This window comes from Grampus griseus (genome assembly GCF_964374135.1).
Source record: "Grampus griseus genome assembly, chromosome: 6".
Lineage (NCBI taxonomy): Eukaryota > Metazoa > Chordata > Mammalia > Artiodactyla > Delphinidae > Grampus > Grampus griseus.
Genome location: NC_139000.1, coordinates 99,767,911 through 99,784,070, shown reverse-complemented (window position 1 = coordinate 99,784,070; position 16,160 = coordinate 99,767,911). Strand labels below are relative to the sequence as shown.

Genomic DNA, 16,160 nt, shown 5'->3' with positions numbered 1-16,160 from the left:
TATTAAACGATTCATGAATCAGGCAGCATCTCATCTGATAGAAAGGGACATACTCCAACGGGTTACACAACATGGAAGGCTTTTTTTTTTTTTGGCCATGCCACATGGCATGTGGAAATCTTAGTTCCCCGACCAGGGATCGAACCCATGCCCCGTGCATTGGAAGCGTGCAGTCTTAGCTGCTGGACCACCAGGGAAGTCCCAGAAGGCTTTTATAGTAAGGAGGGTGGGACAAGGAAAGAAAGTCATCATCAAGGGAAAAAATGAAAGTTCACTGGAGGAAAGGAAAACTTCAGGTGACAATGGCGTCTCATTGGCTAAACTGCGGAATTTTCTATTAGCTATTTCTATTTTCTATTTCTTGTTGCTGGCCAGGAAGGAAGTCTTCCCTCCTCCAGCTGGGGTAGTAAGGTGGTTGCACTTCCTCTTTGGGGTCAGTAAATGACCTCTTCCTGTTGGGGTAATTGATGATGAGAAGGCATGAGAGCTCCCTCTACGGGGGGGGCCTTCCAGACTCCAATTCTAGTTGAGGTTTCCTTTTGTTAACATTCACAGCATGTTTTATTGGCAGGAGGATTCACAATGAGGGAGAAAAGGCCACAAGACTCACCAGAAAGAAGGCTCAGAAATTCTTGGGTGGGTCCAAGGGAGGCACAAGGTGGCTGTGGGGTCAGCTGGTGGCTACAATGATCACATGGTTCCCTCTGATGGGTTTGCAGCTCGATGTGGAATAGTGAATAAAAGGGTCAGTTCATCCTATCAGAGAAACATGAAACTGAGATAAGCTTCCCACTGCTAGAAGCATCTTGAGCCTTCAGAAAAGAACAGAGAACATGTCTAAAGGGTTTGGCAACATCAGAGCCATATCTCCTCAGAGTGGGACTCCCCAGGCTCTGAAGGTCTCAGTCCCCCACTCTCCCTCAGTGACAAAGCCTCCCCACCTCTGTCCTTGTCAGTTCAGTGATCCCTAGAGGTCCTGCCTATCCGTGAGGACTTAGGTTTCCATGGAGACAGGTTGGTTGAGACCTAGTGATACAGTTAACCAGCCTGATACGCAACAGTTCCCACCACCCTGGGGCAGTTGGGCTCAGGGACACATGGCTCTGGACCCCATGTGGAGGGTGTCCTTGCACGTCAGCTGTGCCACAGAAGACCCAGTAATGCCTGTAGCTGTCCAACAGATTCTCAGGGGGTTTTCCTGGGAAAGCCCTTGGTCATCTGACCTCCTATCCAGGAAGCCCCACGACTTTCTGACTGCTGCCTGTCACACCAACAACACACCTGTGAAGGTTCTGCTCTGCATGGCCATCTGTCCACCAGGCCCCCACTTCTAGGGACCCAGATGCTAGGACCACACAAATGCTGAAGGACTGTCCACCTGCCTAAGGTACAGACACCCCTGTATCCATCTGCATGATTTCTACTGGGAATCAACAACATTTATGGGGATTCTCTGGCCCTAAAGAACAGGATAGGAGCAATGCAATGATTCACAATTACCAGGGTCAATGCACATATACAAGGGCCCAGAGCCCCAGATGCCCCACTCACAATTCACATGAGTGTCCCATACGTACCCACCGATGCCCAAATATTCTTGCTACATACATACATACATCCAAACACGCACATCAGTGGTACGCTGGTAAGTGCTTGATAAGAAGTTCTCCGAGAAAGGTGGGAAAGACTTCACTTATGGTATCTACATGGTATAAATATTCCCAGCATGACCTATTTCAAGCTACCCACCTGACATCACTAAACACAGAGCTGGGAAGAGATATGCACCATTGACTATCCCAAGATAGTATGAACCAGTTCCAGCACATCCCATACCTTTTCCTATGAATATGTGCACAGAATCCACTTACACCCCAAGTAGAACCCTCAACTCCCACCACACATATATAACCAAAAGGATACCACATATACATATGTGTTTGTACACACACACACACACACACACACACATATATATATCCTGCACACACACGTACATTTCTACCCACACCCTGAATAAATACACAAACAGACCACCTCTTACTACCTACATTTTTACAGACAAAACCTTACTCACCCTGAATATTCACATTCCACTCTCACAACTATATATACACACACAACATGGGCCTGAGAACAAACATGTGCAACCGATATGCCATCCAGATGTACACACTGAGTACCTAAACACACAGGCTCACCAAGTACTGTCTCATGTGCAATCCCAAAAAAGACCCATATGCAATCCCACAGCCCTAGAATACATACACTCCAGGATTCCTGCACACACACGTAACCTACACGGTCTACTGGTTTCCAAACACACAGACTAAACTCTCACATCCCGCAGAATACATACCCCACAAGCCCCAGGAACTCAAAAACACACACAGACACAAATAACCTATACTTATCAAATACAGCTGACCCTTGAACAGCTTGGGGGTTAGGGCCAACCCTCCATGCAGTGGCTCTGTGTCCATGGATCCTGTAGTAGTCCTGTGGTATTTACTGAAAAAGAAATCCACTATAAGTAGACCCGTGGGGTTCAAACCCGTGTTGTTCAAGGGTCAACTGTACATATAAGTCCACCTCACTAATACTGACAACACACATACAAGCAACACCACTAAATTCTTCAGGCATTACATTTCAAAATAGACACATAGAGGACTCTAAGCCTCCTGATATACTCACAAATCACAAATACACACACCCACAGACTCCTCATGAGTATACACCCCAAATGCTCAGACACATTCAAAACAGAAAAACACCGACAACTTCTGCAGTCTTACTAATATACATACACAATTCTCACACACCTATGGATACACACATGCAAATATTCCTAACCCATGAACATATGGATCCCCTCCCAAACACTATACATTATGCTACCTCTCCAGAAGACAAGCTCCCCACCACTACCCCAACATATAAACTGTATATGTGTGTGTGTGTGTATATATATATATTTCTACCCTCATCCTGAATATATAGACAGACCAGCTCTTACGCCTACCAAACACATGTATAAACACCCTAGCATTCTGCAAAGAAATACACTTTGAATACTCCTAACAACTCCATACCTTATGAACAAGCTTTGATAATGCACGCACCTGATGATGGACACACACACGGATTAGAATACACAAGTAAGATACATGGAAATATCTCCAGCAAACCATTTATGAAACAACTTCCATATATCAAATCATCCCTAGCTATCAGCCAGCTCACACATATACAAGTACTAACAAATACCAGTATCATATATTTCTAATACATATAAATGCAATTGTCCATCTTCCCTGTAGAAACATAGAACCCCACCTCTCTATCAGATACACATATACTCACTTCCCAAAATACATAAGCCTAAGAGGCTCCTACTGAAAATTACAACTGCACAGCATCAGCAAATATTCCTCCAAGTGGCCATGAGCCTTGAATACTCACACAAACTCATTTAACACACAACTCTCCACAAGTCCCAAATACAACCACAATTACCCAGTACACTACAAATATGCAATAACATCACCCTATACGCCCTTTCTTCCAAATACACATACAGTACCACACTACTGGCGTATACACAACACCACATTCCCAACCTCTCACACAGAATTAACTCTGCCATCTTGCAGAATACAGAATCATACAAACACAACATACCTACATATACAACATCCACCAGTCCCATAAAATAGTCACAGACTTGCCCTCTACACATCCAAATATACATAGACAGCTCCTGAAAATGCACACACACAAACACCCCATAACCATACAACATGCCCTGAATACACAAATGATCAGCCTACATTCCCCAAATACACAAAATAAACAGACTGGACACCCAAAGTAATATACACCACTACTTCTCCTGACATTGCCCTTATGCATATGCAGATAATCCTTCCCAATCCACCATTCGACACACACAAATCCCCAAATTCATGGGAGAAAAGAACACATGTAAACATATTCCCCAAACACCAAATTACAAACACCTAACCACCAACTCCTTGAGTATGCCTGCGTCACATCCCAACACCCTCCAAATACAACACTCACCCTTACACACTCACAAAAACACAGGCATGACCTCCCTTCAAAGACAAATAACCACAGACAAAACCAACCCGCACATGTGACTACACATCAGATTCCCACCAACCAATTAAATATGTACAGACCCCATCTATGCTTGCAAATCAGTCAGGATTTGACATCAGGTAATAAACATGTAAAAATACATGTTTATTACCACATTCAGCAAAGCTGCTCCCATCGCTGACAAAAGAATGCAGTTTGAACATAAGTGTTGATTGATGTTTTTATGATAAGAAGGAAGGCACTAGTGAAACTATGAGTGTGTTCCCTCGATCTTCACGCATTTTCCAATCACCTGAGCTACACCTCTGGAAGCAGATGAGGGTTTTCAACTCGCAAGAACTTCCCTCTAGCTTTTGTACTCTTCACAACGCGCAGACTAGCACGGCACCTGTTGAAGAGCTCGCACACACGATTTACCCCCCACTGGAGGCCCCGCAGTCACGGAACCCTTCATGCAGCCGGCTCCCCAGCCGTGCCAATAACCCTGGGGTAAACACCTCAAGGGAATCGAGCTCTATGGGGGCGTGAATCCACATTGTGGCGAGTCTCCTTACACGGACAAGGGCACAAATAATCCACAGGGTGAACAACAGCACAGAGCGGTGACACCTGAGGGGGTGAAAAGTGCCCGTACCCCTTACCTCAGGATTCCTATAATTGACTCTAGAGGCCGCCATGACAGGCCCCTCCGCCGCCTGACGGCCGTTGAGGCCCCACCGTCCGCGCTCGCGCATGCGCTCCTGTCTTCCGGAGCAAACTGCCCCAACAGACGCTGGGAGCCGTTGGAGGACGGCGGTCCGCGTGCCCGAGAGCCCCGCCCCAGTGGGCGTGCGCAGGCGTGCGCAGGCGTCTAGGCGCGGGGAGCGCGGGCATCTGCTCCAGGCGGTCTCTGCAGGAGAGGAGAGAAATGGAGGGTCGGGCACGCTGCGCAACTTGACTGGCGACGCTCCTTGCCGGGAACTTTCGTGACGGTCTCTTCTTAAAACCAGCTCTTGTGACATGTGCACTCGTGATTTTTATATTGCACACGTGAAACCCATGCACTCAGCTACAAAGCGTTGTGGAGAGCTCCGCTGTAAGCACAGTAGCCTCAAATTGGGGCAAGTGCTTTCATGCCCTTTGGACTGCAGTTCCTTGGTTCTTGTTTATGCCTTTCAAAAAGCAGTAGGTCCTTTTGCCTAGCAAGCCTGAAGTTTCCGTTAAAGAACAATTCTAGCAAAGAATTTCAGACCTGGGAAACACTCTTCAGATACTGTCTCCTGACTCCGTTCCTAGAGTTTGTCCAACGCATTTTACTCTACTAGAATATTTTTTCTCAGTGTATTTAAGACATGGAGGTTGTTCAATAAATGTTGATTTACAGGTGTTTCCTTTGTATGGGCTTGGGTTTTTTAAAATAATTTTGAGAAAGAGTTGACAATCTGGGCCAATTTCAACACAGCAGGTAGTATGGGAACAATTTTACTTTCCCTCCCTCCTTTTTTAATAATATCTTGCAGAATTTCGGTTGACAATAAGAACAACAACAACAACAAAAATAGTAGCGGGATCAACTTACTGACCTGACTTTGTAATACTTCCCAAAGAAACTTCAATCATCAGATCCGCTTTCTGGTCAGTTGCAAGATTAGAGCATTTCTCACTCAACAGGATGCCCCTGAAGACCGCTCACATCTAACAGCACTAAGCACCTCCAAGTGCACAGACGTGAAAACTCCACAAGACACAAACATGTTATCTCTTCGTTTCTTTAATGTTTCGTGATTGAGTGGAAGATGAACTGTCTTCTGAGGCTTGTGATGCATGTCCAGAGATGTTTTTTCTCAGTAGTCAATGCCTGCCCCCAGACTCTGGGCAGGAATAGTCAGAGATCATGATCCAAAGGACTTTTAGATACTCCCTTCTGTGACTGGTCTTCCCAAATTACATTTGGGCTAATTTGATTATCTCTGTCTCTGGGGTGTAGGATTTTGAAGTATTACCAAAGTGATTGCAGAATTGGGACTGGCTAATTTTTGCACAGTGCAATTTTTGTATCAGTGGCCTTGAGAAGAGTCCTTCAAATACTGTATCAGAGTTATGAGTGCGAATCTTGTAAATAATTGGTTGAATGACTGAACAAAGGGAGGAAGCAACAAGGAAGCCTGCCTTTCTCGAGTGCCTGGGTACAATATTTTGCCTCACCATCCCTCTAGTATGAAGTTATTGGTTGAAAATCATTTAAGTTTTCCTTCATTATAAAAGTTCCAGTACTGAGCGATATTCACAAATCGTTTATTTTTTTCAGTCCCCAACAGGAGTTTCTTTAGATATAAAGTTCACCATGATGTTGCTTGAAATATTCTCACCTTATCTTCTCATCTTCTTCTGAGTCAGTTTTTCCTGACAAGGGGCAAGGAACTTCTTAAGCACCAACGGGAGTCTTTTTCACACTGTGGAACAGCTCTTCTAAACCTGTTTCCTTCCCCGACACCCCACAATCAGTAGGAGTTCTACTGCTGCTACAGCAGTCAGTGAATCTCGTCTCCCAAGAGACTTGGTTGCCATCTTCTGAGGTTTTCAGCTTTCATCTCCCTTGACAAGTTTCCTAACAGTCCGCTCCTCTATGAAAATAGATCGCCTTCATTTTTAGTTGCATGAATATCTCTGGGAAGATTTTAATGAAAGAGAGAACACTGGTTTCCTCCGGGAAAGAGGATTGGGTTGACAGGGGAAAGAGGTGGGAGGAGGACTCGCCACTGCATATTCCATTTTGCACAATTTAATTTTGAACCATGAGAAGGTGTTACTCGCTTAAAATATTATACTAAAATCATTTACAAGGTAAAAAACTAAATCTTTAACGACCATGGAATACTATGAGAAAGACATTTAGTGAATTCTGGTCTTGGACATGGGGGCTGCATGACAGTTTTTTGATGGACGGGGGCTTTCCAGCACAAAGGATCATTAGTAAGGCTGGTCCTGCTGGATGTTGGTTGGAGCACAAGGACCACTTCCTTAGGAGTGATGTACATACAGCAGTCAAAGACACTGGATCTGCTGAGACAATCCTAATTTCAAATACTCACTTCCATGTGGCCATAAGTCCCCAAGTGTTTATCAGACTAACACTTGGGTATTTTGTTCAGAAAGTCTAGTCTCTGTTGAAGTAAGTCAAGAGCCAGGTAGGAAGCAGAGTGTGTTGAGGGACACAAAACTAGGTTGATGGATAAAGACGTGAAAGGAAGGGACCGTCATGTCCAACGTCGGTGCCGTGAATCAAAAAGTTTATAAACTGCCTAAAGAGGCACACGCCAATTGTGTTGCCACTGTGTGAGGTGGAAGGAACTTCCGGTTCTTGCCTACCTCCCAGAGCCCTCGTGGAATGTCCCCCCACCCCACCTCACCGGGACCCACGTGCCGTCTGCCCCTCCCCCACTGCAGAACGTTTCAGCCCACATGCTACTGTTTAAATTTAAACGTGGCTCTCCTTGGATCCTGAGCAACTGCTGAAGCAGGTCGCTCTCTGGGTCCTGGTCTTGACGTTTCTCATTGAGGCTACCAGGCAGCAGTAGTCCGTGCCCAAGCCTGCAGGATGGCTTCAGAAGGAGGTAAGCCTATAGGCTGGGGGTGTGTTCTCAGAGACCCTGCCATCTCTCACATCCTTCGGGTTCATACGTGACACTTCACTGTGGGCACATAGTTGGACTGAAGTAGAGGGAGAAGAGAGCACTGGACCCACAACGACATTTCACCTGGGGAGACTGGGGAGCCTGAAGAAACCTGAGACTGCACTGGGGAGGAGGGGTCATTGGAGGTGGATCAAGAGGAATTGCCCTGGCTATGGAGAAAGGATGGCAGCAGACGGTTGATTGTTTCTAGAAGGGAGACAAGCCACTTTGAAACGTGTGTGTAAGGATGTGTGTGATGTCCTGGTGGTGACACAGGGAGGGTCATGAGGAAAGCCTAGACCTGTATTGTGTTCCTGAGGTACCTGAAGCTTGCCTCACCATATCTTTCAAAGGGATTTGAACAGGAGCCTACTGTATCTCAGGGGGCCCTGGGGAGAGATGGTCTTGGTGAGAAAACTATTCAATGGGGCTGTGTGTGGCCACACCTGCAGTGAAGTGTCCTCTCCGAGAGCTAGGAAGGAGGTTACTCTAACTGCCGCAGCCCACACCTCATCCACTCCTCCCAGCCCAGAGCTCACTTCTCAGTTCAGGTAACTGTTGCCTTGGATTCAACAGGGGATGGGCAACCGTGTAACTTCAGCCAAGAGAGGGCTCAGGTTCCTGAGTTGCTCTGAATTGTTCTTCCTTTTGTGGTCCAGTATCTCGTGGTGGACCCTCAGGCTGCCTTGAGAGGAAGAGTTTGTTCATATTTTATGTCACTCCTTCATGGACAGGGAACAGAGGTGGAGTGGGGTTGTTTCGGGTGGAATGTCTAGGAAGGCTGCTTCCTCTTTTAAAGGGGGAAGGAGTGTAGCCCAGGGTCAGGAAGACGATCTTCTATGTTACTATTAAACGTCCTATGACACCTATTCTGGTTAATTAGGTGCACCGTGGTGTGTACCTTGTTCTCCTGAACGGGGATGTGTTTCAGACAAGTTGGTCGCCATGGCACCTGGCTTATGCTTGCTTCTCAGATTGTCTCTCCGTTATTGGGAGCTGGAAGGGGAAGGACCACCGGCGGTCTATATACTCCCACGACCAATGTAACATGACAATTACCTGGCCCTTGTTTAATCCTGTGCAGCCATCACTGGCTGTGAAATGACAGGATCCAAGGGACATGCGCCTACTTCTCAGACCCCCCCCACCTCCTAGGAAGAGAACTCCTGAGTGATGACAGTGACTCTGGGCACTGGGAAGGGGGTGGCAGGACCTGGCCCATGTTACGTACCTGCTGTGGGTTGTTCTGAGATGCAGGTGCATTCTGGGCCAGTGTTATGGGTTTGTATCAGGATTCCATTAGAGGGATATTTTCCAGCATTTTGTTTTGTTTTGTGAGGCTAGGCAAGAAAGAGGGGATTTATACTGAGCGTCAGGAAAAGGAGGACTGAGCAGGAGGTGGGGCCCTAATGTTTTACACAGTGCCTTTGGGTGCCTAGAACCTACCTTGCAGGAGGTCCCTACCTGCTGGTACGCCAGCTGAGGGGCATTTCCCACAGAGCGGATGTCCACACAGTTCCAGGTCTTGGGAGACAGCCTGTGAGGCTTAGCTGCCAGGGGGCGCCTTAGGGAGGCTCTCCAAGTGAGTGCTTGCTGAGGCAATTTCTTCTCGGCAGGCAGGGGTCAGGGACCTTGGTGGATGGGCGCGGGGTCCCCAGTGGAATAATTCTCAACTGGAGGTCAGGGCATGAAAAGCACTTGAAGACATTTGCACGCTGCAGTTTCCCTTGTCCAGGTGTCTCTCACCTGTGGAGATTTACACTCTGATGCCGCAGAGAGCCTCTGTCCCACTGGCCCCTTCTCCTGCTCCATTCACTCCTTTCCTTTGCCTCAACAGCAGCTCCAGTGCTGGGAACGGATGTCATCATGAACCCTGGTGCCTCCTTGTCTGATTTCATGGCAGTGCTCTATCCTCCACCCATTCCTGGCCCCCAGGACCGGCCACCCTGGGGGCAGCACCTGCCACCTCCCATCACCCCAGCATTCCCTCCTGGCAGCAGCCTGCTGCTGCCAGCTTTCCCCACGACGCCTTTGGTGGCTAATGGTGGCCGTGGACCCAGTGCCCCTGGGGCCTGCAACCTCACTATCCAAGTCAGGTCACAAGGGAGGCCAGTGGAGGCCCCCCAGACTCAGACCTTTATCATAACTCAGGGCCCCCTCACCTGGAGCGCTCCAGGGGCCCTCAGCGGGACTGCTGCATGTCCTGCACCCGTATTCTTAGCACCCCCTGCGATGGAGACCATTGTGACTGCTCCAGCTGTTGGAGTTACTCAGGCTGGCAAGGGAGGCTGGACCCCAGGCTTTCCTCCTCAAGCTCCACCACCAGCTGCCCAGCTGGCCCCTATCATTCGCCCAGTGAACTCTGGGCCTTGGCCACATGGCACTTCCAGGGAGGGCAGCCTGGCCACCAACCAGCCCTACGCCTCGCAGGGTGACTGCTCTAACCCCCAGAGCGTGTACAGTAACTTCCGACGTTGGCAGCGCCTCAAGCCACTGGCGCGGAGACACCTTCCCCAGAGTCCTGATGCAGAAGCTCTGTCCTGCTTTCTCATGTGAGTGAACGCTCAGGGGGTCGTGAGCTTCTCGGAGCTTTTAGATAAAGAGGACCTGGGGATGGACTCGCAGGTTAGGTTTCTAGGGATACTGGAAGCAAGGTCTGAGGGCGATGTCCATGCTATGAGAAGGCACATTGTCGGTCATATGGGTGAGCCGCCCAGTCCATGACATCATGACTGAAATGTGCCTCATCTCAACTGACCCCACCACCCTGAGAGTCTAGCCAACTTGCTCTTCCATGATTCTCATGGTAATATGGACTGAAGACTTGCAGTCAGAGAGGGTCGTGCTGTAAGGTGAGGAGCCAAGGAGTGGATGCCGCACTCTCCTGTGGTGCAGTCTCCTTTCATACAGGACTTGGTGTACATGGCAGGGGGAGGTCACTTCGGAGGAGGGGGAGGAGTGCGGGGCCCAGGCGAGCGCTTAATGCACGCCTCGACTTCGTTGTTGTGGAGAATTCCACTAGGAACAGGGTGATGGTAGAGCTCTCCTAAGGGTGTGGGCTCTCTCCCACTAGAGCTGTGAGCCTGGCAGGCATTTCCATCCTAAACCTCCGGTCCCTCGTAAAAAGGGGACAGTCACACTTCACTCTGAGGACCGGGCAGAAGACTCCTTGGGCTAATCTATGGAGTGTTAGCAGATGGCCTGGCACATGCCACGTCTCATTGATGATAGTGATTTTCCTTATGAAAAGGCAGCCTTGAAGAGGAAAAGAGCTCCCCAAGGCACAGTGTCCCAGCTGTAGCCTGGGAGTGGATGGTCATCCTCGAGTGAGTGTGAGGTGGTGACAGCAGTAGCCGGGAAGGCTTGTCTTTGCCCTCCCAGACACCTGCCTCTCACCCTCCTGTTGCTCAGTCATGCTGCGTTGAGTGATGTGTGGTCCACATTGGCGGGTGGGGTCAGGCAGGTGGGGGCTGGGCTGGGCACGGACACTGACCCCAAGGTCTTACAGCCCAGTGCTTCGATCCATGGCCCGCCTGAAGCCCACCATGACGCTGGAGGAGGCACTGTGCAGGGCCGTGCAGGAATGGCAGCGCATAAGCAACGTTGACCGGATGATCTACTACAAGATAGCGGAAAAGTGAGTCAGCGCCCTGGGCCCAGGGGCTGCGTGGAGGCTGAGGCGAGTGGGTGAGGGCAGGGTCTGGCCGTGGGGGTGCTCATCAGAGAGGACAAAGGAGAAGGGCTGTCACTCAGAACAGGGGCCCCGCAGCCCAGAGGCCCTACTGTCCTCCAGAAACCCCTCCCTCACCTTGAGAGTTTGGGTCTTCTGTCCTTCCTCCACCAGGAGCTCTGCCCTCCCCTGATTTTGACCTACCCTTGCCTTGACATGAAGGTCTCAGGATGGGGCAGGGTGACGCTGTGAGTCCAGTTGGGGTCCAACTCCTGCCATATGGGCTGAGCCGGGGAAAGAGCTCCACCCGCCAGCCTGCTGCTTCCTTAGTGGTGGGTGGCTGGCGGCCACTGACATAGATTTGGGACCCCCTCTCCTCATGAAAAGTGGCCTGAGTGGGTACACTGGCATCCCTGAAGAGGCTGGGGAAGCCAGCTGTCGTCAGCCCGAGGGTCTCTGGCCCTTCCGTTGTTTGCTCCATGGTAATCCCCTTGGTTTAAGAAAGAAAAGCAAACCAACGAGCGCCTCTCAGAGGAAAGGAAGGCCTCTCCTCTGAGCTCAGCATCCACGTCGCCCTGCCTCTCCTGGGCCCTGTCTCCAGGTCTATGTTCCAGGACTCTCAGTCCCAGCCCAGGGTCCTGGATTCGGGCAAGGACCCCTGTGGGGAACACACACCTGTTCCAGCCTCTGGCTGTCAGCCCTTCATGTGGTTCTGGATGGGGACGGGGTGAGGAGGGTGCCCCCTGGGTCAGCCAAGTGTTCCGTTGACCTGGTTCGATTCAGCGACCTGGGTCTATGCTGTTGAATGGCCTCCAGTGCTGGTGAGGCAGGAAGGGTCCCAGATCTTGTATCAGTTCCAGGAGCAGCTCTCTGCTGTGGACAGCACCTCACAGGGCCTTGACAGCCCCAAGGCACATCCTCTCCCAATCCCTCATCCTTGGCTGCCTTTGTTGGGCTCCAGAACCCAGGCCTTTTGCTCAGGGTGCCCTGTGCCTCCGTCATCCCCCAGGTTCGTGGAATTTGAGGCCGAGGAGGAGATGCAGATTCAGAAGGGGCAGTGGATGCAGTGCGCGCAGGACCTGCCTCCTCCAGCCCCACCGAAGCTGGATCCTCGGGGGCCCCCAGCCCCGAAAGTGGGCCTTCAGCCAGGCACCCAGGTTCCCACTGGAGTTGAAGGCACAGGTAACAGGGGCCTAGGGTGGGCCACTGTCCCCACGTGGATCCTTTTCCTTCAAGACAGGGGCATTGGTCTTTCAACCGAAACAGCCACCGAGGCAGGGGTGGGGGCGTGGGGTCTCAGCTGCCCTTTGTCACTATGGGGTATTGACTTGGTCAGTTTTGTAACTCCTCTCACACCTCCCTGTCAAAGGACCCCACACAAGGTCTGCCTAGGAAGTGGGCTTGATGGCGAGACCCCTAGAAAATTGGAGGTTCCCCACTTCCTTACTTGTGACTCTCTTAGATGCCCCCCTTACCTCCCCTCTCCAACAGTGCATGAGGCTTCAGGTGGTCCTGACCCCCCCACACCCACATCAATGTCCCCCAAACAATGCCCTCACCAACGTGCGCTCGGTGGTCAGGAGGTGGACCGGGAGTCCCTCACCTTCCTTCCCTTCCTCCCGCTCTGCCTCAGCCTGTGCTCCCAGGATGTCCGGCCCCAGGGCCCAGCCCTCCTGCCCAGAGCCACACAGGTCCCAGCAGCCCCCGGAGCCCAGGGCACCCAAGGAGATTCCCCCCGAGGCTGTGAGGGAGTATATGGACATCATGGATGCGCTGGTGGGGCCCGGCCACTCAGCCACAGGCGAGTCAGATGCGGAAGGTGGAGAGGACGGAAATGAGCTGCAGCAGGAAGAGGACGGCACCTACTCGGACCCGGGCCTCTTGAGCTACATTGACAAGCTGTGTTCCCAGGAGGACTTTGTCACCAAGGTAGGCTAGGCCTGGAGCCTGGGGTCTACAAGATGCCAGGGCATGGGACACTCAGCACCCAAGATCTGGGCTCTGCTCAGGCCGTTGGGACTTAAGCTCAGCTCCTTGTTCCTGAGCCTGGTGTTAGGGGAGGTTTACGCAGATGTATGTGTGTACGTGTTTGTGTCTCTCTGTGTGTATGCCTTTGTGTGTCTGTGTATGTGCCTCTGTATATGTGCTCTTTTGTGTGTGACTGTGTATGTGCGTGTGTGTGTGTGCGTGTGTGTGCGTGCGTGTGTGTGTGTGTGTGTGTGCTGACCATCCCCGCCTTGTGGAGGAGAGTGGGGTGGGTCTCTGCTTTTCACTTTCCCTCCGGGTCTTCTTGTCTCACAGGCCACTCCTGGCCAAGGATGCTCACAGCCTCTTCTTTCTGTCCGAGGTGGAGGCAGTCATTCACCCTCGATTCCTGGCAGAATTGCTTTCCCCAGACCCACAGCTGGATCTCTTGGCCCTAGTGGAGGAGCTGGAGCAGGAGGAAGGGCTCACCCCGGAAGAAGTGAGTCAGGGGAGGGAGAGGGACACTCAGGGAGCCAGGGGACCCCACGGGAGGGGAACGCCAGCGGATCCAGGGGACAGGGGAACCCATATGACCCAGGGGAGCCAGAGGAGGGAGGGATCCCCGGTAGAACACGGGAGACAAGGGACACCCAGGAAGACCAGGGCACGGAGGGACCCCAGTGAACAGGGGAGAGGTAGGGCCCCAGAACTGGAGGGCCACCTGGCGCTGTCCATCCCTCCCCTGCCTGGGAGGCCTGGCATGGGGAAGGGCCCGTTTTGGGGTGGGTGCAGTGCAGGGTGAAAGGAAGGAGAGGATGGGGAGCCGGGAGGGTAGGGAAGGGCACAAAGCTGGGAATAAGGTGCAGGAGGATGGCAGGAATGCCACAGTGTCTGTATTTGGATTCGAGTCCTGGGGTCCCCCATCCCCTCCTTCCCCCAAGGGCCATTGTCCCACTGCCCAGGGCTCCTCCTCTCACACGTGTGTGTGGAGCCAACACTGTCCTCCTCCCTCCTACCAGCTGGTGCAGAAACGACTCCTGGCCTTGAAAGAGGACGAGGGTGTGCGGGCAGCCCCGAGTCACGGTGTACCCGGAACGCGCTCAAGTCCTTCTGAGCCCGACGCCGGCCAAGGTGCCCAGAGGCACGACCAAGACCCCCATCCAGGGGTCAGTGATGAAGCCTGCCCACCAGAAATCGATTCTGAGGCTCCTCATAGGCTCATCCAAACAGACACTGGCCTGTGCAGGCCCAAAGCCTTTGTTCCCTCTCGAGGACCTCAGGAGGTCTCTCCATTCTGGGCCGGACCGCCCTCCCCTCCCCAGGGTCAAAGGCGCGCTGGCCCTCTACGGGGACCCAGGGACGCGTCTGTTCTCAGAGAGGCCTCTCCTGTTCGGGAGGCCCGAGGGCCCAGGGACGGCTCCAGTGACAACGACGAGGAGCTCCCCAGCCTGGCCTTCCTGTTTGGCTCTCTGCAGAGCCTGCTACCTGGCTGGGTGTCCCAGAGTCCTGCCCATGCCTCAGGCCTGGCCTCCCCTGGAGGTTGGGGGGCCCAGAGTGCTCCCCACGCCCCCTCCCATCAGAGAAGAGGCCTCAGCCCAGCTCCACCAGCCGCTCCCAAGTCGAGGAAGCGGGCTCTGTGTGGACGCCCAGCCGCTGCTGAGAAGCTGCCCATCCCCGGGGCTGGCCTCGGGGTGTCTGGGAGGCCAGGCTTGGCTCTGGGGCCTGCTCGCCCCTCACAGCCGAGAAAAAGAAAGTGTGACCCGTGTGTCCCTGAGAAGAGTAGGAAGTGGAAGAAGCACTGCAGCCAGTAGGGAACAGCTGGGCTGGCCCTCCAGGGCGAGGCCCCAGGGCGGCCCCCAGGGGAGCCTAGGGGCTCCTCCTCATCCCAGTGCTGACCCTGGATGATGTGGGGGGAAGGGAGGGAGGGCAGGACCACCAGGCCCGGGGGGGGGGGGGAGCGGGATTGTGGGAGGTTAGGGAGGTGGGGGAGGTGGGTGTGGCCAGGTGTGGGTGGAGCAGGACCTTTGGAGTGACGTATATCAATTGTGAATAAAGATCGTCTTGGTGGGAAATGCTCTCAGGCCACTGTCATCTTGTTCGTGTTGCGCTGCTCCACAGAGAGCGATCCAGAGAGGAAGGAAGGATGAGGGCGGTCACAGGAGCTCTGGATCTACAGGTGGCCGAACCTTTCCTCCACATAGACAAGGACTCCTCAGGCTGGCCCTGGGAACGCACAGCTCTCACTCTCCCCAGGGACCCCCTCATCATCCCCTTCTCTAAAGCCTGCTTGGCTAGGGGCCTTCTGGGGCCTCTGTATCATCTTCTGCATCCCAGAACCTTCTGGGGAGGCAGAGCTGCTTTTGTGCCTTTCAGCCCTCTGGACACTCACCAGTTTCTAGGATGGAGCCTGGAGACAGCCCTTGTCATTATGGAGCTTCTCTCTGCTTCCCTGAAGTGGCCAGGCGACGGCGCTGGGATGACCCTCCGCTCATCCAGGGTTTCCTGTGTGGGTGGCGTGAACAGAGAGGAAAAGTCCTGGCCATGGAGACAGGACTGTCTGCCTCATCGTAGCGGGAACAACCTCTAGTCCCGCTGGGATTATTGCAATGTGCAGAGTGGTGGAGGCAGCTACCTCTTAATCCCAATGAGGATGCAACAAGGGGAATGGGTGCAGGGAAATTCATGGGGCACCCGTGAAAGGTGTGGATAAGGGTAATGACAGTTGGGCCCCTTTGTGGAACTTG

At 52.3% G+C, this 16,160-nt stretch overlaps 1 protein-coding gene across 1 annotated transcript; it reads left to right on the top strand.

Moving 5' to 3' along the window:
• Window positions 1–7,705: 7,705 nt before the first annotated feature.
• On the top strand, window positions 7,706–15,227 carry LOC309824208 (NUT family member 2G-like; the record flags this gene model as incomplete). The annotated part of the gene is made up of 7 exons (XM_082656925.1): window positions 7,706–7,721; window positions 9,619–10,333; window positions 11,290–11,418; window positions 12,461–12,633; window positions 12,914–13,380; window positions 13,799–13,915; window positions 14,436–15,227. The coding sequence occupies 7 exons, from the start codon at window positions 7,706–7,708 to the stop codon at window positions 15,225–15,227; spliced, it is 2,409 nt and encodes an 802-aa protein (XP_082513051.1).
• Between the last annotated feature and the right edge of the window lie 933 nt (window positions 15,228–16,160).